We start from the raw sequence: 22,131 nt of genomic DNA on the forward strand, positions 1-22,131 counted from the left end.
CTGTGTCCGGGGTCCGAAAAAAAAAGTTAAAACGATATACCTTGCAAAAGTTGTGAAGTGCTGAGGAAAATACTGTGTGTCTGATGGGGTGTTTTTATATAGGTGGACTTGGTTTCAGTTGACCTCTGACATGGAGAGATGAAAAGAGCAGTTTGTAAAGAAAAAAGAATTTATGAATGTACTCTCCAATAAAGGTTATGTAGTTGATGAAAAGTGGGTTAGATTAAATGTTTACATTTCTTGTGCATGAAGTAAACTATAATATTTATATGTAAAATTCCACACCTACACCTGTGCGCCCTCACACTGCAGCACATTTTACTCCCCTGGTTACAGAAACCGTTCTATATTTTGTCACAGCTGCAAAAGAAGCTCCACTCAAAGAAACTCAAAGATGATGGAGAGGAAGAGATTTCAGAACATGAGGCAGGAAGGTGGGGAGAGAGTGAGGCGGTATGGCACACAGGAAACGGTCGAGGGCAGACTCAAACCCAAGCTCCTGCAGTGGGAACTCTAACGTTTAGTACATGTGTCCCCACTCAGCCAGGTGAGATATAGCGGAACCATCAATTCAGAGTCTGACAGTAAGGGTGAAGACGAGCCTGACTGTTGGTCTGCTCCAAAACAAGCCCATAAGCAAGCTTTGAAATAATATGTTACAAAATTGTGAAACTGCGACATGAAATTTGATTTGAAAATGAAATTCATCCTGATCAGGAGCTGTTATGATCTAAATGGTGTTCTAGATCCAGTAAGCATTCATTCAACTTGTCTGCAGCAAAATTAAAAATAAGTTACCACAAGTTGTTTTTTAATTTGGTAAATAATTGATAAAATGTTAAAAGTACTGGTTGTGTTTGACCTCATCACCAGGATGAGTTGGAAATAACTCAAATTCCCTCAGGTGGCCTTTTGCTGGTTGGATTGCCACTACAGTCTGTAAACTGTAGAGGTAATTTTGTGAGCTCATTGGATGAGCAGTTTCTGAAATACTCAGACCAGCCCATCTGGCACCAACAACCACGCAATCTCTTTCCCCCATTCTGATACTTGCTTTGACCTTCAGCAGGTCATCATGAACATGTCTGTATGCTTAAATACTTTAATTTGCTGACGTCTGATTGGTTCACTAGACATTTGTGTTTAACGAGCAGGTGAACAGGTGTACCTGGCAAAGTGTGTGTAACCCTCAGTGTTACTGACATGTTCCACACTGATGCACAACAATACTCTGTGCCCCACACTGTTTTATTAAGTATGTCTAATCACTGTGGACATTACATGTACCTTCTTAAAGGAGAGGTCAAAGGTCAGTTACCTTTATAGGTTCCTGCTATATGTTGTGACATATACACAGCACAGTTGTAGGAATGATAGTTTCTAAGTTCTAAAGCTTTTTGTCAATTTTCAACCAATAAATCATAAAGTTGACCTCGAAGACCACAAGTTTGAATGGATTGTTAACATGACCCCACTCTACAGCACTGCAACATTTTAACATGAGTTATTTAAGACTTTCCAGGTATCCTGGTTACAGAAAAAGATTGATGAGCAGAAAAAAAGAAACAAACTTTAATTGTTTCTGATTAGAAGCTGTACAATCCGGACTGACTTTAACAAATGTGCTATAGGCTCAGCTGGAAAATAGTGAGCTTTACAAGACTGATTTTGTTCCAAAGGCTTTCACAGACCTCAACCAATCCTAAGGCTAATTAGCACGGCTAGAATTTTAAAAACATTTGTTAAATGTTGTCATTGCTAACATATACCTGTTTTAGAGCATGCTGAGTAGCGAGAATGCAAAGTTATTGTTACCTCTAAAAAGAAAAATGTGAAGATGTGATGTTAGCATGAGCTATATAGTATCTCCAAAAGTTGATTCTGTTCATCTGGACTTTACGTTTTGTGGGATAAACGTTTCGTCACTCATCCAATTGACTTCTTCAGTCTCAGCTGACTGCAGGTTTCCCCAATCTTACAGGGAGTGCAGAATTATTAGGCAAATGAGTATTTTGTCCACATCATCCTCTTCATGCATGTTGTCTTACTCCAAGCTGTATAGGCTCGAAAGCCTACTACCAATTAAGCATATTAGGTGATGTGCATCTCTGTAATGAGAAGGGGTGTGGTCTAATGACATCAACACCCTATATCAGGTGTGCATAATTATTAGGCAACGTCCTTTCCTTTGGCAAAATGGGTCAAAAGAAGGACTTGACAGGCTCAGAAAAGTCAAAAATAGTGAGATATCTTGCAGAGGGATGCAGCAGTCTCAAAATTGCAAAGCTTCTGAAGCGTGATCATCGAACAATCAAGCGTTTCATTCAAAGTAGTCAACAGGGTCGCAAGAAGCGTGTGGAAAAACCAAGGCGCAAAATAACTGCCCATGAACTGAGAAAAGTCAAGCGTGCAGCTGCCAAGATGCCACTTGCCACCAGTTTGGCCATATTTCAGAGCTGCAACATCACTGGAGTGCCCAAAAGCACAAGGTGTGCAATACTCAGAGACATGGCCAAGGTAAGAAAGGCTGAAAGACGACCACCACTGAACAAGACACACAAGCTGAAACGTCAAGACTGGGCCAAGAAATATCTCAAGACTGATTTTTCTAAGGTTTTATGGACTGATGAAATGAGAGTGAGTCTTGATGGGCCAGATGGATGGGCCCGTGGCTGGATTGGTAAAGGGCAGAGAGCTCCAGTCCGACTCAAACGCCAGCAAGGTGGAGGTGGAGTACTGGTTTGGGCTGGTATCATCAAAGATGAGCTTGTGGGGCCTTTTCGGGTTGAGGATGGAGTCAAGCTCAACTCCCAGTCCTACTGCCAGTTTCTGGAAGACACCTTCTTCAAGCAGTGGTACAGGAAGAAGTCTGCATCCTTCAAGAAAAACATGATTTTCATGCAGGACAATGCTCCATCACACGCGTCCAAGTACTCCACAGCGTGGCTGGCAAGAAAGGGTATAAAAGAAGAAAAACTAATGACATGGCCACCTTGTTCACCTGATCTGAACCCCATTGAGAACCTGTGGTCCATCATCAAATGTGAGATTTACAAGGAGGGAAAACAGTACACCTCTCTGAACAGTGTCTGGGAGGCTGTGGTTGCTGCTGCACGCAATGTTGATGGTGAACAGATCAAAACACTGACAGAATCCATGGATGGCAGGCTTTTGAGTGTCCTTGCAAAGAAAGGTGGCTATATTGGTCGCTGATTTGTTTTTGTTTTTGAATGTCAGAAATGTATATTTGTGAATGTGGAAATGTTATATTGGTGTCACTGGTAAAAATAAATAATTGAAATGGGTATATATTTGTTTTTTGTTAAGTTGCCTAATAATTATGCACAGTAATAGTCACCTGCACACACAGATATCCCCCTAAAATAGCTAAAACTAAAAACAAACTAAAAACTACTTCCAAAAACATTCAGCTTTGATATTAATGAGTTTTTTGGGTTCATTGAGAACATGGTTGTTGTTCAATAATAAAATTATTCCTCAAAAATACAACTTGCCTAATAATTCTGCACTCCCTGTATGAACAGTGCATGTATATGGTTACCTGTCCCCTTGCAAAACTTTGCTAGACCCGTCCCTGCACAGTTACCAGCTGTCAGTAGAAAAGGATCCTGATGTTATTTGTCTCTTAGAAACAGTTCATAACTTCCCTTCAACTCATCCATGTCACCTAAAAGGTAAACCTGTTTCTCCATCACCTGTTCAGCTCTGATGATTCAGTAAGGACATCTGCTGGTTTCATCTTCACGTTTCCCTCTCACCACATATCCAAACCGATATCAATGACCAGCAGCTGTTACAGCTGTGGCTCCAGCCAACATCAGCTGATACTAGAAAGCAATATTAAATTAATTCTAGCAGCAGCTGATCAAGCTTTAACCTGCTGCTGTTGTTTAGAGCGACCACCGCTGGTTTCCTCTTTCTGGCTCGAAATGTGTGATAAACAAACAAGAGAAAAGCAGGCAGAGCTGTGTTCAGTTTAAGAGAGAGGTTTTTGATACCTGAGAAGGAGTGCAGCAGCTCCATGGTGTCTGTGGCACAAGCAAGGTAACCATCAAGCTCAACTGCACTTTGCAGCCTTCTGGAGATTGGTCTGGAGAAGAATTCATCTTCATCAGATGACTCTCTTTGCTGATCCTCACTCTCATGCTCTGTCGTTTAGTATTCAGGACAGACCATCAATAACTTACAATGTATTAGGTGAAATACTCACTTAAGCATCTGTTCAAATGTAAAAATACACAAAAATGGGATCACATGAATCCTTACCAGCCTCTGTTACATCTGCTCTGTCAGTCCAGGAAGTCTTGAACTTGGATAAGAGGACTGCAGCTGCAGCCAACTCTGGATCCTCCATCATCGCTCCAAAACGCTTTTGAAGGCCATTTTGCAGGGCTCTGATGAGTGGCACGCATGTCTTGCTTGATGTCTCCAGCCTGCTAAGTTTGGACAGTAGTTGTTGGATTACTGGCAGGAGCCATCCCATAAAGGAAGTGGACTCAGACTGAAGAATGTTTGAAGCTTTCACCAGTGGCTTCATGGTGGTACAGTACTCCCTAAGGAATGCAACTTCTGCAGGACTCAACCTGTAAGACACAACAACAAAACCCACCATGACTATAATAGGGATCTTCTGATTTAATATTAAGAGTCTGCTCACGTTTTTAAACATCCATTAAGGAAAATTCACAAAATTTGCAACCATATTGGTAGGTGTCCAATTTTACTCACATTTTCACCTTGAACTCCTCACAAATGCTCCTGATGGCATTTTCAATCGGGCTCTGGTACATGTCAGCTGAGAGCTGGAAGATTCATTTGAGATGCAGCTCAGCACTGTGTTCAAATTTTGTTTTTTATATAGGCCAGCTGATTGTAGGCCTGTGAGTTTTAAATGACTACAAATTTAATTTATTGTAATGACGGTGGTTATCCAAATAATAAGCTAAAACATTCCTACGAATTTAGCTGTTCAGTGGTGACGCACGAATCCTACTTCCGGGTCTAAAGTAGTCTGCGTTTAATATGGCTTTTGTATTGTTAACATGTTTAATGTTATGTATTTTCTTCTATTTGATCTCAAAAAGCTCCTAAAACAGTCAGTGATCACTGTTGACCTCCCTCGGCTTTTATTACCGCTAATCATTTATTTAAGCTCAGTTTTTAAAACCTTAGTATGTAACTACAGCCCAGCCCATGCAGCAGTATATGAATGACTAACCTCGTATTGTCATTCAGTCTGACATAAAATGCTTTTCTCTCATCCTCTGCTCAAACTAACAGATGTAGGTCTGTTGCTTTAACACTGGGTGTCTATTACATTCCTAATGTTATTTTAAAAATTGTTTCCTCACAGGGCGTCTTGACTATGTGGTTGAACGCCCTGCAGAAGAAGGCCTTCCTGAAGTCATCAGGATCCTGGATGACAGTCTCCAGAGCTCCACCTCTTCTGGTGAAGGTCAGGACGCTGATACCCAGCGTATCAGCGAAGGTGAGTATGGTGAGTATTTTATCCCTCTCTCACCCTCACCCTCTTCTGATGAAGCACCAGATGCTGATGACGGTGAACAGCAAGGTGAGTATAGTAGGTATTTTATCCCTCTCTCACCCTCACCCTCTTCTCATGAAGCACCAGATGCAGATGACGGTGAACAGCAAGGTGAGTATGGTGAGTACCCCCCCTACCTACCTGTAGACGATGAAGAGTTTAGTGAACAGACTGACAATTCATCTGACTGGAACGACTCAGAAGAGTGGGGGGATTGGCTTAGCGATGACTCTGGGTATGACACCATGGATGAGAGAGATGATTCCCCTCTCATCTGGGAGCACCCTCCAGAGCCGTTTTGGCACGATTGGCAACGTCCTATTGCTCCAGGTGCTGCCCCCATCACCATGCCGCCTTTCGGCCAGGCCAATGCCCCACTCTTCCCTCGAGTTGTTGCCCCAGTTGGTGATCCGCCAGCTGCTCCTCCCTCAGCTGCTCCCTCTGCTGCTCCCTCTGCTGCTCCTTCCTCAGCTGCTCCTCCCTCAGCTGCTCCCTCTGCTGCTTCTTCCTCAGCTGCTCCCTCTGTTGCTCTCTCTGCTGCTCCCTCTGCTGCTCCTTCCTCAGCTGCTCCCTCTGCTGCTCCTCCCTCAGCTGCTCCCTCTGCTGCTTCTTCCTCTGCTGCTCTCTCTGCTGCTTCTTCCTCAGCTGCTCCTCCCTCAGCTGCTCCCTCTGCTGCTTCTTCCTCAGCTGATCTCTCTGCTGCTCCTTCCTCAGAAAAGAGAAGCAGAGAAGACATCTGCACCGAAGAGGTAAGTGCAAAGAGGTGCAAGGTGAGTGACCAGTTTGATGCCCCTTCAACATCCTCAGGTAGTTTTGGAGTCAGATGTTTCTGGGAGAGGCTTTTTAACCTTTCCCTTGATGACAGTGACTCTGATTAGTTTATGTTAGAATGTGTTTTTAAACTTTGCCTTTGTGTTTTTACAGATATAAGAACATCTGACTTGCACATGTGAAATGTATTGTTTTTTTTTCTTGAATAATATATGTTTTTCCCAAGCCCTAATTCACCATGCAGGACAAAGGTAAGTCTGTACTTAATCTCAACACAAATAAGTAGAAAAGGTTTAAAAATGATGCAGTGAACTGACTGTAGTCTCTTGTTTTTACATAAGGTATAGCCTGTGGCTAAGAATTCAACACTTCAGACACTCAACATCCAAGATGGAGCAAACACCCCACCCAGAAGACAGCCTTACCCCGACCAACCCGATGAGAAGGATGGATGACCAAGTGAAAAACGGGAGAGTGGTGCTGTGTTCCAACTATGTAAGTTATCACCTCACATTGACAACAAACTGTATTGAAGACAAAATTCTTCCAATAGTTGGTATAAATCATCATCCTATGTCAGCAGCACTGTAGGTTTAGCTTTATTTATATTTTTCATGTGTATACGTTGGGTTTAAAATTGCTTTTTAACAACATACTGCAGCTACCAACAATGAAAATGCTGTTTTGTGTTAAAATGACGTCTTTCTTGTGTTATTACTTTGCAGGGAAGCTGAGAGTGGACAGAGCTGCACAGAGGACCAAAGATCCACTCTCAGCACTTCATACCTGACTGGCCACCCCGCCTGCACAGAGGGAGTTGTGAACATGCACTTCTGTGTTGGTGGGTTTAGGATCCTCCTCACACTCACACTGATGAAGACTGTCACTGGAAGATGTCTCCATTGCATCAGCAGGACGTAAGCATTTGTAAAATATTACAGTTTGTGATGTTTTATACATATTTTTATTGCATCATTTAAAACTATGAGATATAAAATAAACCAATTTTCATAACATTTTCTGTGTATTTAGTTGTTTTCTTAATAAGTTATTTGGAACATCATTGCAACCTGTCAGCTTTTTATTGAGGATTTAGAAAGTTGCTGGTGGCCCGAGTGTGTAGAGTGGGGTGTTGTTTTTGTCACATGGTGAAAGTGACCTCATGGGGAGCAAAGAGAACAACTGAACAATTTGGGGATTCACAGACTTTCGTAATCGCTAAAAACAATTAATAAAAATTGTTCTGTGTGAACTAAAAGCTCAAATATAAACCATCCTGACACTGACACAAATGATCTGCTGTTTATAAGCAGGACAGTGTTTTCATGAGCCTGGATGAAGCTAATTTGCATGAGTTTAACCTGCTGGTCAAAAACTTGCATGACTCTGATATCACTCTAACTTTCTTCTGTTTATTTATTCATTTTTGCTAATTGTAGTAGATTAATATGTTCACCAACTGATTGTTGGCCTGAATGTTTGAATGTTTGCAGTTTCAGGTCCTACTGATCAGTTTTAAGTATTGTAGAAAGTGAGCAGCAATTGAATCAAGTCCTGGGATGAAATGGGACAAAAGGGTAATGTGACAGCCACATTAGTTCCCTTCCCTCGTTTAACAATGTGTAAGCAGACTGCTTTAACCTGCAATTTACTGCATGTTGTTAGGCTGCATGGTACAACCACAGTCTGCTAACCACCCGTGGTGATCGAAGGTTTTGAGGTCTTGCTTGAGCTACTGATGAAGTTTTATCAAAGCTTGTTAAGTTTCCCAACCACATTTTATCCTGATGGTCCAAGGCTTACATCTTTATGCTCACAGACGTACTTCTGTAATTAATCAGTGACCGATTTATTACTTTAAGTTACAGTGTGAGGGGCATTAATGAACATAAATCAGATTTAACTGGATTATGTGTTTAGGTCAAGAGACACAGACCTTCATCTTTAAGAGGCTCTTCTTGAATGTCTAATCACGATGTTTGTGTTTGTCTGCAGCATCACTGCAGCAGAGAGGGTATAACACAAGGCCACAGTCATGTGGTATTCTGTCCTGCTATTAAGTGAATAAAATACTGAAAAAAACATCTAGACACTAAATACAGTCACTGTCCACTTCATTAGTTACACCTGCCAGTACTGTTTTGGACCTTCTTTCACCTTCAGAACTGCCTTAATTCTTTGTGGCACAGATTCAACAAAGACCTGGAAACATTCCTCACAGATTTAGTTTCATATTGATATGATAGCATCACACAGTTGCTTCAGGTTTGTCGGCTGTGCATCCATGTTGCAAATCTTCTGATCCACCACATGCCAAAGATAATCTGCTGGATTGACATCCGTTATGAGTATACTGTGGTCATAAAACGATGGACATGGTCAGCAGCACAGCTCAGAGAGCTTGTACCTCTGGAAAGGCCACCTGAAGTTTTCACCAGCGAGTTAGAAAAGAACAGAGGGTTCCTCAAACAGTGTTTCCTAGTGTTTCATCAACAAAGTAGAACTTATTCTTCAGACTGTGCAAAATTTGCTTTCATGGTTATCCTGCTGCGAGGGTGAGCTCTGAGATGGGCCGAAGCCATGCTGAAACCAAACCCAAATTTCATTGCAAAGTGTTTATGACAAAGGATTTAGCTGATGCTGCGGGCAATAGGCTGTTTACCCTTAACCAAAGTGAGAGGAGGTTTAGCTCTTTATCTCACACCTCATCGTCCTTATGACTGCTCCATTGACTCGCTTACTGGTCCTCCTTCACCTTCCAGTAATCAGTATAATTTTTAAACCCAAATGGGTCGTTTCGGTTATTTGAAAATAGCATTTTCAGCAAACACACCAGGAGTCTTTCAGGCCCTAGTCAATGACATCCTTTGTGACTTCATCATCCACATTTTCTTTATTTCAACAATATTCTTAACTTCTCCCAGTTGTTTTATACCTGTCAAGTCCTTCTCAAATGTCTCCTAGAAAAAAACATCTCAATTTAAAAGGTGAGAAATGTATGGAAGCCCGTTTCCGCCACTAAAAAAAAAAAAAAAAAAAGCTAGTATCCATAACTCGAAATTTCGAGTTATTTTCTCAAAATTTCGAGAAATATAACTCGAAATTTCGAGTTAGCTCTGCCAATCAAAAATATACGTGAATGCGGTCGCTTTCTTGTTACCCGGAAGCATATTACGCAGGACCGCGCACTCAAAAACGGATCCCAAAAAATTAAAGTATGTTTGCTGATAGTAACACCATGTGATTCAGCTAATAACACAGGGATTTCATCATTTGTGAAGCCAGGCTGAAAACACTCAGCAATCTGTGCATTCACGACTGGATGTAATACCGGTAGCTTAGCTGTAGCATTTGTAGCTGAGGGCTTCAGCTTCCGGGTAACATGGAAATGACGTCATTCACGTAGATTACTGATTGGCAGCACTAACTCGAAATTTCGAGTTGCTTTTCTCAAAATTTTGAGTTAATATGTCGAAATTTCGAGAAAATAACTCGAAATTTTGAGTTATGGATCCTTTTTTTTTTTTTTAGTGGCGGAAACGGGCTTCCATAGAATGTGAATTTCTTAGAGCAGATTTTAAATAAATGGAGACAAAAGAGGCTGGCTGAAGTGAATAACTAAATCACTTTGGAGGTCACACTCTTGATGCGGTCTGTCTTCAGTGATCGAGGCCTGTGCCTTGTTGAACCTCTGTGCACATCTGTCTGTGGAGGCGGGATCAGGGAAAAGAAGTTGCTACATGAAATTAGGATCTTCAGCTGGACTAATGCTGAGTGTAGCTGAATGTATGGGCATCTTTCAGGACTGTACAAATCCACAAATATGGATTATTTATAAACAGCTTAGTGTTTATACATAAAGGAACCAAAAGTTCACATCTATAGCTTTAAATTTGGACAAATCTGTCAACACAACCATCATGAATAGAATAAAATACAAACAAACACTGAAACTAATGAAAAATTATACATGATATATGAACTGTGGAACCTAACTGAAAAATAAAATTCAGAATAAACAAACTCACACATTATATGAAAGGTATAAACTGATTTGCAGGCTCACTATGCTGCACTGCCCCCGTGTGGTCACAACGAAACACAACAGCTTCTCATTTTCTTTTCCTCACTAGGCGCTGCTGAAAGTGTAATTTGAATTATCCCTTCACTAAAAACAAAAAACTAAAATACAAATAATCACATTTCATCATTCTTAATGATCTCATTATCAGTTTCTATTATCCATCTACATTCTTACTGACTCGTCTCACATCCACCCTCTCTACTCAGCATCCTCCAGTTTTTATTTTTCTTTCCTTCCAGAAGAATCAGTCAATATAATCTGTCATCACCAATAAAATCCTGAAAGTTTATATAAGAAGGACTTAGAAAATATCTTGTGTAGTATTTTGCAAGACAATCCAGCAGTTTTTAAATGATGAATTCATTTATTAATGGAATAAAGTTATCCAAACGTGCCTGGCCTACTATGAGAAAGAGACTCAGGTTAACTGGCTTATTGTCAGCGGCCACTTTAGCTGGTTGTTGTAAAATCTGTGGGGAGCAGAAAACATCAGCCGTTAATCAGTCTTTCATTTTATTAAAATGAAACAGTTGATTTCTCAGTGCCACAGACACTATCATACTGTACAGGCACTCATAATAAGGCTTCAGTTCTCTGAGATCTGAGAGGAGACGGTTTGTATGAACTAAACCACGAGAAACAAAGTTTATCTGGACAAACTGACAGACAAAAGATTAACAAGCAACCTGACAATTAATAACAATATGAGACAATATAAGTTCTAGTCACTTGTTTTCTTTATTATATATTTAAAAAGAGGAGATGTTGAGTAATACATTCTTACATTTATGCAGCACTATGATCACACCAAAACGCAACAGGTTCTGAACATTGATCATTTCCTGAACTTTGACCTCAGTACTTGTTGCTGAAAGTAATCTTAAAGTACTTTTTTATCATCATGTCAGGGAAGCTTTGAATCAAGTTTACAAATACAAAAAATATATAAAACTATCAATTGACTAACTAACTAAACAGACTTTTCTTCCCTGGCTGATGTTATTTTCAGTAAAACATTAACCAACACTTGTTACCTGTTATTACAGGTTATACAGCTGTTATACAGTTTTACAGATGTTAGGATTTTGCATCTTAATAAAAACATTCTAGTGTAATTTGTGTAATACATCATTGGTATTTACCTCATTTTAAAGCCTGACAAGGACTAGATTATATGATTTACATCCTGATATGTTAAATTCTAGAAACCTGTCCTTAGTTAAATGCAGGAGTGAAGTAAATGTACAGATTTATTCCACCACTGTCAGCATCTCAGAGACACAGCAACATTAACTGTTAAAGGAAAAATCTTCTTTTCCCCCACTGTCTGTGAAATCTATGATCTGTCCCTGTGTCTTTGTAAACGTGACTCTACAGAGAGGCAGGGAGAGTATGTGGTGTGTGTTTAATGCTCACACACTAGCTGTAGACTCTCCACTAAAGCTTGTGTAGCTGACAGTGATGGGATTTCCGGCTCTTTTTAGAGAACCGGCTCTTTCGGTTCGGCTCACTAAAGAGAGCCGGCTCTTTCGGCTCCAAAAAGGCTCTTCAGGTTGTTTTGTTGCTTTAATTAATTTATTATTAACAACAATATAAAATTATGCACAAAAGGAATTACTAATGTAAAAAAAAAAAAGTGGTTTTATTTTTATATGTTTATATATAAATATATGCGGTGGCCCCCAGAGACAAAACACGTACAAACTCCAAACACATTTCTAGCATGAACTGAACTTCCAAAACAGAGCTACCTAGATCACTTAAATTACACAATTGAAAGCATGAAACCATATGTGTATTGTTTGTGTATTTATACACAAGCATTCATAGTCAAATAATTTTTAAAAAAAAAGTTCATTTACCTGTTACTACCACACACCAAATCCGGTCGTTGGTACTTGCTGGCTTGTGTAGCCACTAGGTAACAAAAGTTCAACACTGCGCCCTAGCATCCTGGAGCACTTCTGTTGTGTTTTGTACGTGTTTTGAGTTTTTATGTGCTTCGGAGTTTGTACGTGTTTTTACGTGTTTTGGAGTTTTTACGTGTTTTTTAGTTTTTACATGCTTTGGAGTTTGTACGTGATTTGGAGTTTGTACGTGTTTTTACGTGTTTTGGAGTTTTTACGTGTTTTGGAGTTTGTACGTGTTTTTACATGTTTTGGAGTTTGTACGTGTTTTTACGTGTTTTGGAGTTTGTACGTGTTTTTACATGTTTTGGAGTTTGTACGTGATTTGGAGTTTGTACGTGTTTTGGAGTTTGTATGTGCTTTGTCTATAGGGGCCACCGTAAATATACTTTTATTTATTCACTCCACATAAAATGTAATAAATAAATCATATAATACAAAAACCAACTATTCACATTTCAACTTTTAACTATTTAAATTTTCAGCTTTTTCCTTTTACAAATTTAAAGTGAAACAACACAAAACACTGCAAGCCACAACACAATTAAATATAAATTATAATATGAAAACAAAAAGAAGATGCACATTCTCTGTCATATGGACCTGCATGAATAAACTTTCCGAATCCTTTATCATCTGCAACTGAAAATAGTTGTGGATGATTACTATACCTTTCTAATGTGATGTTGTTGTCCCTGGCTCTGTCTCTCCCTCTGGCTCTGTTCGTGTGCTACTGAGTGTAACTACCGCCCCTCCCCCCTCTGCCCAGCTTAAAGCAGGGCTCTAGACTAACTTTTTGACATGGGCGTACTGGTACGGCGTACCGGCACAAAAGTTAGGCGCACTCAAATTTTTCAACCGCATCGTTTAACACCGCAGTTTTACATGTGCACTTTCTTTGGGGGGGGTAGTCCATACAGACAATATTCATTTCTAAATTATTAACTAACAAACTTGTGCTTAAATTGCTTTGTCAATATTGTAGAAGATGTTAAACTTAATCATCATCTTGGCCTGACAACCTGTTTGCTGTTGCATGCTGCTGAAAGGCAGTGGGGAGAGGGGACGCTTGGGCAGTGCATTTATTGCAGCATACAATGTGTTTTCTGGATACATTGTGCTTTTTCAGCATTCAAAGATTGATGGCACCGTGTCAGAGCACTGGCTATGAATTTCAGACGAATCAGGCCTTAACTTAACACAAAAGTTATCAATAGTTCTTTTCATCTTTTCTTATTACCCACAGCTACATCCACTCTGTTGGGCCTAGGCTGCTCACTAGGGCTGCGTATCATCAGTGATTTCAATAATCCATTTGATTCCGGTTTCTCAAAGTCCTGATTCGATTCAATTTAGCCTCAGACAGTCAGAAATATTATAATTCTGATACTTTATCAGTACTGATACATGTGAGACTTCATCAGAATTGTGAACATCAAAGTAACTGAGAATAAAACACAGAAAAACATGAAGGAGATTTTCCTGGTCTGGCTTTTTATAGCAGATAACCTTAAAAATATTCTACAATATTCTGCAATTTTGAATAATTTTAAAAAGTTTTAATTTCTTCAGTGTTGAACAGCAGAAATTAGGCTTTCTTGTCAGAGGTCATTTAAGTGAAAAAAGAAAAGAAAAAGACAGTGGCCGACAGCGGTGTGAACTAGTGATGGGATTTCCGGCTCTTTTTAGTGAGCCGGCTCACTAAAAAGCCGGCTCTTTCGGCTCCGAACCGGCTCTTCAGATTGTTTTGTTGCTTTAATTAATTTATTATTAACAATAATATAAAATTATGCACAAAAGGAATTACTAACGTAAAAAAAGTGGTTTTATTTATATATGTTTATATATAAATATATGCGGTGGCACCTAGAGACAAAACACGTACAAACTCCAACACACATTTCTAGCATGAACTGAACTTCCAAAGCAAAGCTACTAGATCACTTAAATTACACAATTGAAAGCATGTGTGTATTGTATGTGTATTTATACACAGGCACTCATATATATATTCAAATAATTTAAAAAAAAAAGTTCATTTACCTGTTATTACCACACACCAAATCCGGTCGTTGGTACTTGCTGGCTTGTGTAGCCACAAGATAACAAAGGCTCAACACTGCGCCTAGCATCCTGGGGCACTTCTGTTGTCTTTTGTACATGTTTTGAGTTTTTATGTGCTTCTGAGTTTTTACGTGCTTCGGAGTTTGTACGTGTTTTGGAGTTTTTACGTGTTTTGGAGTTTGTACATGCTTCAGAGGTCGTACGTGATTTGAAGTTTGTATGTGCTTTGTCTCTAGGGGCCACCGTAAATATACTTTTATTTATTCACTCCACATAAAATGTAATAATTAAATCATATAATACAAAAATCAAACTATTCACATTTCAACTTTTAACTATTTAAATTTTCAGCTTTTTCCTTTTACAAATTTAAAGTGAAAACAACACAAAACACTGCAAACCACAACACAATTAAATATAAATTATAATATGAAAACAAAAAGAACATGCATATTCTCTGCCATATGTACCTACATGAATAAACTTTTTGAATCCTTTATCATCTGCAACCGAAAATAGTTGTGGATGATTACTATACCTTTCTAATGTGATGTTGTTGTCCCTGGCTCTCTTTCTCTCTCTCTCCCTCTGGCTCTGTTCGTGTGCTACTGAGTGTAACTACCGCCCCTCCCCCCTCTGCCCAGCGTAAAGCACAAGGCTCGCGTGCTGAGTGAAGCGGAAAAAAAGTGCGAGAGAGAGAGAGGGTGAGAGAAGAAAAAAAAATACAACCCACGTGACGGCTCGCAATAAGGAGCCGGCTCGCGTCGTTCACGTCAAAGAGCCGGCTCTAAGAGCCATTTCGTTCGCGAACGACCCATCACTAGATCACACGAAGCCCTGTTTAACATCTCGTTTAGAAGTACTGTTAGTTTTTCAAAGAGTAGCAGGATTGTGGGGTTGCAAATTTTAAAGGCTTTGCAGAATTTCTTCAGGCCGGAAAGATGTTGGTTCAGGCTTTTGGAACACAATTTAAACAAAAACACACAATTTACAGGAGATGATGTGAAGTGTGATGCCAACAGTTTTATTGAACATACAACTTAATCAGAAACTTAAAAGAAAGGAAAGACCTCTAGCGTGTTCGCCTTAAGCACATGGAGGCCAAAAGCCAACAAAAATGAATAAAGATGAAGACTCTCGGGGCACTTCTGAGCTCCTTTAATGGAGAGGAGCTCCTCCTCCTTTATTATATAATTATCCATATTTTATCTTTAAACTGATTTAATTCCATCTTAAACTAGATTGATTTCCCCAATTTTGTCAAAATCATTTTCTTAAAAACATTTATCTATTAAATGTGTTTATTAATGTGCCACTTTGACCAGTCTATCAATTTGCACAACTTTGCATTCCTCTATGATATTCAACATTTGTCTTGCATAACTTTCTGGACTTTCTTTCAATTACCTTTTCATTGTTCTTTTTTTGGGGGGGGGGGCACAAGGTCAGCCCATAGGGTCAGGAATAATGACTGTTATGCCAACCTTATAGTAAGAAGCAATTAATACTACAGATATTTTTATGCCTTTAACTGACCCCTCTGAGTAAATCTTTTCCCACAGGTGCCACAACAATGTGGCTTATCACCTGTGTGAATTTGCATGTGTATCTTCAACTGATTCCTCTGAGTAAATCTTTTCCCACAGGTGCCACAACAATGTGGCTTCTCACCTGTGTGAATTCGAATGTGTCTGTTTAACTGACCCCTCTGAGTAAATCTTTTCCCACAGGTGCCACAACAATGTGGTTTCTCACCTGTGTGAATTCGCATGTGTCTAGTCAACTTTGACTTCCAAAAAAATCTTTTGCGAAAGGTTCTGCAAGAACGTGGCTTGTCACGTGTGTGAATTTGCATATGTCGACTCAGTGTTTCTGACCTGTAAAATCTTTTCCCACAGGTGCTACATAAATGTGCTGTCTCGGAATTTTGAACACTCAGGCCTGATACGATTTGCGCTGAGTTTATACTGTGTGAATTATCATCCTTTCTTTCGTCCTGATCTGTGTCAGGAGAGTTGTGAGAATGGAGCTGGTCATTGCTTGGTTCTGGTTCACTGTGGTCACTTTCTTCACGAGCAGGAAAAGTTTCAGTCTCCTGCTTTAGAACAACCGTTTTTTCCACTTCAGTGGTACGGAATTCCTCCTCTTCCTCTTTAATCTGTGAAGGATCCTCCTGGTGTAGACTGGAATTCTTCTCCTGGTTACAGACCTGCTGATTTGTGAGCCCATCCTCGTCCTTACAGTCATGTTGTGGAAAATCTGAAGGGACATATCAAAAAAACATACATTTGAGAAATTACAAGGTAAGCTTAACCATTAGCAGGTCTCTACATGGTAAGCATATGGCTTAGATATACCTATGAAGGCATGTTGTGGGGAGAAACAGTTTTGCTGCTTATGTGAAAACCATTTTGGCTGCTCATTTACAAATTCTACAAATAATATAAACAGATTATCTAGGATGAGAAAATAAAGACGATATATAATCAAACAAAAGCACAAAGTGGTATCTCTTAAATTTTGTTATCAAAGTGCACAAAACATTTAAAAGTTCACTTAAAATTATTCAAAAACTTTACAGGACACTCACTTCAGGATTTATTTATTTATTGTTTAGATTAACTATTCATTGCCTTAAAGTTGGGGAGAATGGGAGGTAGAGCCTTCAGCTGTCAGGTCCCTCTTCTGTGGAAAAAGCTGCCAGTTTGGATTCGGAAAACAAACACTCTCTCTTTAAAAAGAAAAAGAAAAAAAAATATTGGGCTTAAAATTTTCATTTTTGATAAAGCATACATTTATGGCTGGATCAGGTGGCCCTGATTAGGCTCATTGAGATTTAAACTGGGTGAGAGAACAGATCTTTCTTATACCTCTGGGTATAGAGTTCCACAGCCTGGGAGCAGAACAGCTAAAAGCTCTGCTTCCCATCGTGGTGAGGCGGAAGGAAGGCACAGAAAGCTGGATAGAAGAAGAAGATCGAAGTGCGCGGACAGAAAAGGTAGTGCGTAACAGGTCAGAAAGGTAAGGAGGTGCGAGGTTATGAATGGCCTTGAAGGTGAGCAGAAGAAGCTTGTGGAATATCCAGAATTTCACTGGGAGTCAGTGAAGTTCCTGAAGAACTGAAGTGATGTGCTGGTAGGAGGGAGTTCTGGTGATAATGCGAGCAGCAGAGTTCTGAACCAGTTGAATCTTATGGAGGGATTTTTGGGGGAGACCATGCAAGAGAGAGTTGCAGTAGTCAATGCGGGAAGTAACAAGACTGGGCAAGAATGGATGTAGACTGGGTGACAAGAGAAGGACGAAATCTGTTAATGTTGCGTAGATGGAAATAGGCAGAACAGGTGAGATTATTGATGTGAGATTTATAGGAAAGTGAACAGTCTAGGATGACACCAAGGCTCTTAACCTGAGGAGAAGGGAAAACTGTGGAGTTATCGATGGTGAGTCAGAAGTGGTTTGCCTTCAAAAGGTTGGATTTGGTGCCAATAAGGAGGATTTTAGTTTTATCCTTATTGAGCTTCAGAAGGAGTAATAAAGGTAATATTAAAACTAAGAAGCTGCTGCCATTGTTGGAAACTGGAATTGGCTGGGCCACACTATGAATCCTGGGATAGGTTGGGCAGCGAAGGATACACCCGACCCATCCTTCAAATCTGGAAATGAAGGACACGTTTGTCGGCCGCATTTGGAGGAGTCTTTGAATTTGGACAGCCTTCGTCGAGTCGCTGTACCGCAATCGGCCTACAAATGCAGCCTTTGAAGGATTTGATTTCGTGGCTCAAGAGTTGGGAGTTTGCCTTGTAATCGGAAGGTTGCTGGTTCGAGCCCCGGCTTGGACAGTCTCGGCCGTTGTGTCCTTAGGCGAGACACTTCACCCATTGCCTACTGGTGGTGGTCAGAGGGCCCGGTGGCGCCAGTGTCCGGCAGCCTCGCCTCTGTCAGTGTGCCCCAGGGTGGCTGTGGCTACAATGTAGCTTGCCATCCCCAGTGTGTGAATGTGTGGATGACTGGATGTGTAAAGCGCTTTGGGGTCCTTAGGGACTAGTAAAGCGCTATACAAATACAGACCATTTACCATTTGATTTGATAGTTGACGTAATCGTGACTAGTCGACAAGTCGTGGCAGCCCTACCTTACAGTATAAACCCCCTTCAGGACACTGTTGTTGGGATTAGAGTGGGATGCAAAAGTTTGAGCAACCTTGTTAATAGTTATTATTTTCCTGTATAAATCGTTGTTTGTTACAATAAAAAATTCTCAGTTAAATATATCATATTGCCTGTCCCGTTTGGCTCTTTTGCCATCAGAGTTATTGTCTGAAGGTGAAGAAAGCTGCCCAACGGATTTACTTTACCGAATGGACCATCCCAGCCTTGCCGTAATGGTCTATTTGATTCACCTTTTATTGTTTATTTTATTTTATTTTCACTTGCTAAATACGGGACAGACTTTACTGGGGAAAAGAAAGGGGAGAAAGAAAGAGGGAAAGAAAAATAGCGGGGAAGAGGAATGGTGATAAAGGGCAAAAAACAAAAACCAACAAAATAAGCAGACAAAAAAAAATACATATATCAATCACATGGATCACCTGTTGAGAAAGAAAAATGGCAGTGGTTCCCAAACTTTTTTTGCTGGGCCCCCTTTTGTTTTACAAGAAAAATGTTCACGCTCCCCCGCGTGCACGCACACGCACTAACACATCCTCCAACCACACACACCCATATTTTGCCCCATTGCGGTTTATTTCACACCTCAAACATTTAGTAAACAATTAAGCAAATACAAGTAATCAGCAATAAATTACAGGTAGTAAGAAAATAAACTACCAACTAATTTATGCACCTACATGGGTATTTTTGAAAACGCAGCCGTTTCGTCCACATGTAAACGGCGTTTCGAATCACCAAAACTGAGATTCTTTTAAAACTTCTTTTTTTGCGTTTACGTGTGGACGAGGAATACAGAGTTCGTCACGCAACATCAAAGGTATGTGCCTTTTTTCACGTCACGCTGTGCGCCACGTTGTTTACATGAGATGAATTGCAGAATGGTAGATAGAGACGAAATACTGTTAATCTGACTATGCAGGTTTTACACGCAGTTACTGTCCCTCCATTTACAAAGGCAGAGGCGTCACGATGTGATTAATTTACGTGTAGTTGTTTTTTTTCCTCTGTAATAATATTCAACATTGTTATCAATACATTTTTCAAAAAATGCCTCTCTGTGCAAAATAGGTTTAAAAACATAAACAACTGTGGGATACTGTTTGTCCGTGATTTGAATTGGGGGAACAAATCGTGGCAGGATCAGCCTGATATTATTTGTATCCAACTGTAACTTTACTGTATAAAGTATAGTATAGTATGTATATCTCCAAAATGTCAGGAATAGTTAGTCATTACAACAAGTGTTTGTGAACTAAAAATCACGAATATGGGATACTGTTTGTCCGTGATTTAAACACCCCAGCGCTGCTCCCGACGAAGGGAAAAAGCAATTCTGCTGAGGAGACCTACCTTGGCACTTGTGCAGGTGAAGCCAAAGGGAAGATATGCTTTACCATATTCTCTAGTTTCTGGCTTAGAATGAAGTTGGTTTGGAAACATATTCAGCTATGCTTCATCTCCTGCTTTGCGTTTCTGTAGGTGCCCCTGCTAGCAGTGTCCAAGCATTGTTTCCCCCCCCCCCCACCATGGCTCTGCGCACCCCCTAGGGGGCGGGCCCCACACTTTGGGAAGGTCTGATCTATGGGAATATAACAGTAAATACTAAATATTAAACATTATTGTGCAGCACGTAAGATCAACAGCGCACAGTGTGCTTTGAGGTAGGTAGGGATGGGTATCGAAACCCGGTTCTTGTTGAGAACTGGTTCCCACTGTTTCAATTCCTTGGAATTGTGTGCCATTTTTGCAAACGATTCCCTTATCGATTCCAGTCGCCCCGAATGACGTCACCACGTTGCGGAGCGTCGCTTACCTGACAGGAAACATGGTGGCTCAAATGCTCAAAAGTTTGATTATACTTTACGAGAACGGATGACAACAGGGCAACTTGCAATACTTGCAACCCAGATAGCAAGGAGACATTGAACAGATGTTGATTTTCCATCTGAACCATCAGAATCGTCAGGATTGAAATGTCAACACAAAACCAATGTTGAAACAACATTGAAATACTGATGAAACCTGACACTGACATTGAAATAACATTGATTCACTGTTGTTCTGTCATCGTTGATTGTTGATCTATTTATAGTTGACAAGGTGACAACAATCACGTTGAAAAACCATCAATTTATGGTTGAGCGGGAAATTAAAGCTGCTACCACTTGGACTATTCCGCAGCACCCCTATCACATTGGTACATCCCTCCAGGTAACCATTGTCTTGTACAGTAGAGCGGGACATTAGATTTACTCTCAGCGGAATTGACCGGAGAAGGCATCAGTTCATGCGCTGCACTGGCCTGCACCACGATTAGTATAAGGTAAGAATGAATGACTTTTGTTCTATTCGTTATTTCCACGGTTGCATTTGAATAACAGTAAAAAACAAACAAACAAACTTGTTAATGTAAAGTTTCGGATAAAATGTGGGAGCCCGAAATTGCGTCTACTTTCATCTTACAATCCGGCAACATTGCACTGCAAACAAAGTCTATCAACAAAGAAAACATTTTTGTTTCATACTTTTCCGTTATATTCCCTTACAAAGCTAGCTTTAACGCTTCGAGGGTTCCTTTGTTCTTGCCGTCGCCTCGGCGCTTGACCCAGACTTTCGCTCTGTAGTTGCTTTTTAGCATAGTACTACAAAAAATTGTAAATCTGTGATATATGATTGATAAACGTAAAGGTAACTGTATAAAGGTGTTCAATGACTTTGTTACTTTTAATGATTGGAGAGCACCCGCTTCGATTCGCACTCAATTCAAACTTTACGCTGCACGCTCACCTAACTTGCGTTTGCACCTTTTGTCCACACGTAAACTGCGTTTAGCATTTACGTGTGGACGAGGAAGACGGAGAAAACGCAGCGTCAAAGGTGTGCGCCTATTTTGACGCCACACTGTGCGCCAAGTTTTTGTCTCGGTGCCATGAATTCCTACAATGGCAGACTTAGACAAAATACTGTTAATTTTATTATCTTCAGTGTTTAAATGCTTACATATACGGGTTTGCTTGTAATTGTTGCCTATATACATTTTAAGCTATTATTTATTATTTAGTTCAATCAATAGATCAAGTTTTGTAGTGACTATGAAATATATTGTAATTATCTGTTTCCTGTTTATCCTAGACAGGGCAAAAAAGGACTCCAAATTAAAAAAAGATAAAAATGAAAGACTGGTGCATTGTGCAGTTTAGCACTGGTGGTACAGAAATAGTCCCTAGTTCATGGATAAATGGGGAGAAATTGTCATGGCCTCCATATCCTCCGTGAGACACATTCAGGATCCACGACGCAGTAAAGAGGAGAGTTCATCCTGGTGCAACATGGCTCACCTATGCACCAGTCCGACTTCTAATAAGCCATGGTGGGTATCATCTGGATTGGTGTTGTATAAATGTAACAATAACAAGTTTTTCGTGTCCTAATTTATGTCTGGCCATACATTGTGTTTGTACTTCCAGACACATTTCACGAAGCAGAACGCAGTCTTCAGAAATATCTAAGTGAACACTGTGATATGTCTGACCTTCAGTCCGAAGCTGAAACTCAGACCAGTCATAAAAG

General features: G+C 40.1%; 2 protein-coding genes across 2 annotated transcripts; one reads left to right on the forward strand and one right to left on the reverse strand.

Moving 5' to 3' along the window:
• The first annotated feature begins 5,267 nt into the window (after window positions 1-5,267).
• LOC147327234 (uncharacterized) lies at window positions 5,268-6,729 on the forward strand. The gene is made up of 2 exons (XM_086297375.1): window positions 5,268-5,307; window positions 5,375-6,729. The coding sequence occupies exons 1-2, from the start codon at window positions 5,268-5,270 to the stop codon at window positions 6,442-6,444; spliced, it is 1,110 nt and encodes a 369-aa protein (XP_086153501.1). The 3' UTR covers window positions 6,445-6,729.
• A 9,182-nt stretch (window positions 6,730-15,911) lies between these two features.
• Window positions 15,912-17,320, reverse strand: LOC147327235 (uncharacterized). The gene is made up of 2 exons (XM_086297376.1): window positions 17,263-17,320; window positions 15,912-16,651 (listed from the first exon to the last, which is right to left on the reverse strand). Exons 1-2 carry the CDS (start codon window positions 17,318-17,320, stop codon window positions 15,912-15,914), a joined length of 798 nt encoding a protein of 265 aa, XP_086153502.1.
• Between the last annotated feature and the right edge of the window lie 4,811 nt (window positions 17,321-22,131).

The sequence above is a fragment of the Aulonocara sp. 'chitande type north' Nkhata Bay genome, linkage group LG6 (genome assembly GCF_057382095.1).
Source record: "Aulonocara sp. 'chitande type north' Nkhata Bay isolate Kocher_YH1m ecotype deep benthic linkage group LG6, A_spYH_male_GT1.1, whole genome shotgun sequence".
Taxonomy (NCBI): domain Eukaryota; kingdom Metazoa; phylum Chordata; class Actinopteri; order Cichliformes; family Cichlidae; genus Aulonocara; species Aulonocara sp. 'chitande type north' Nkhata Bay.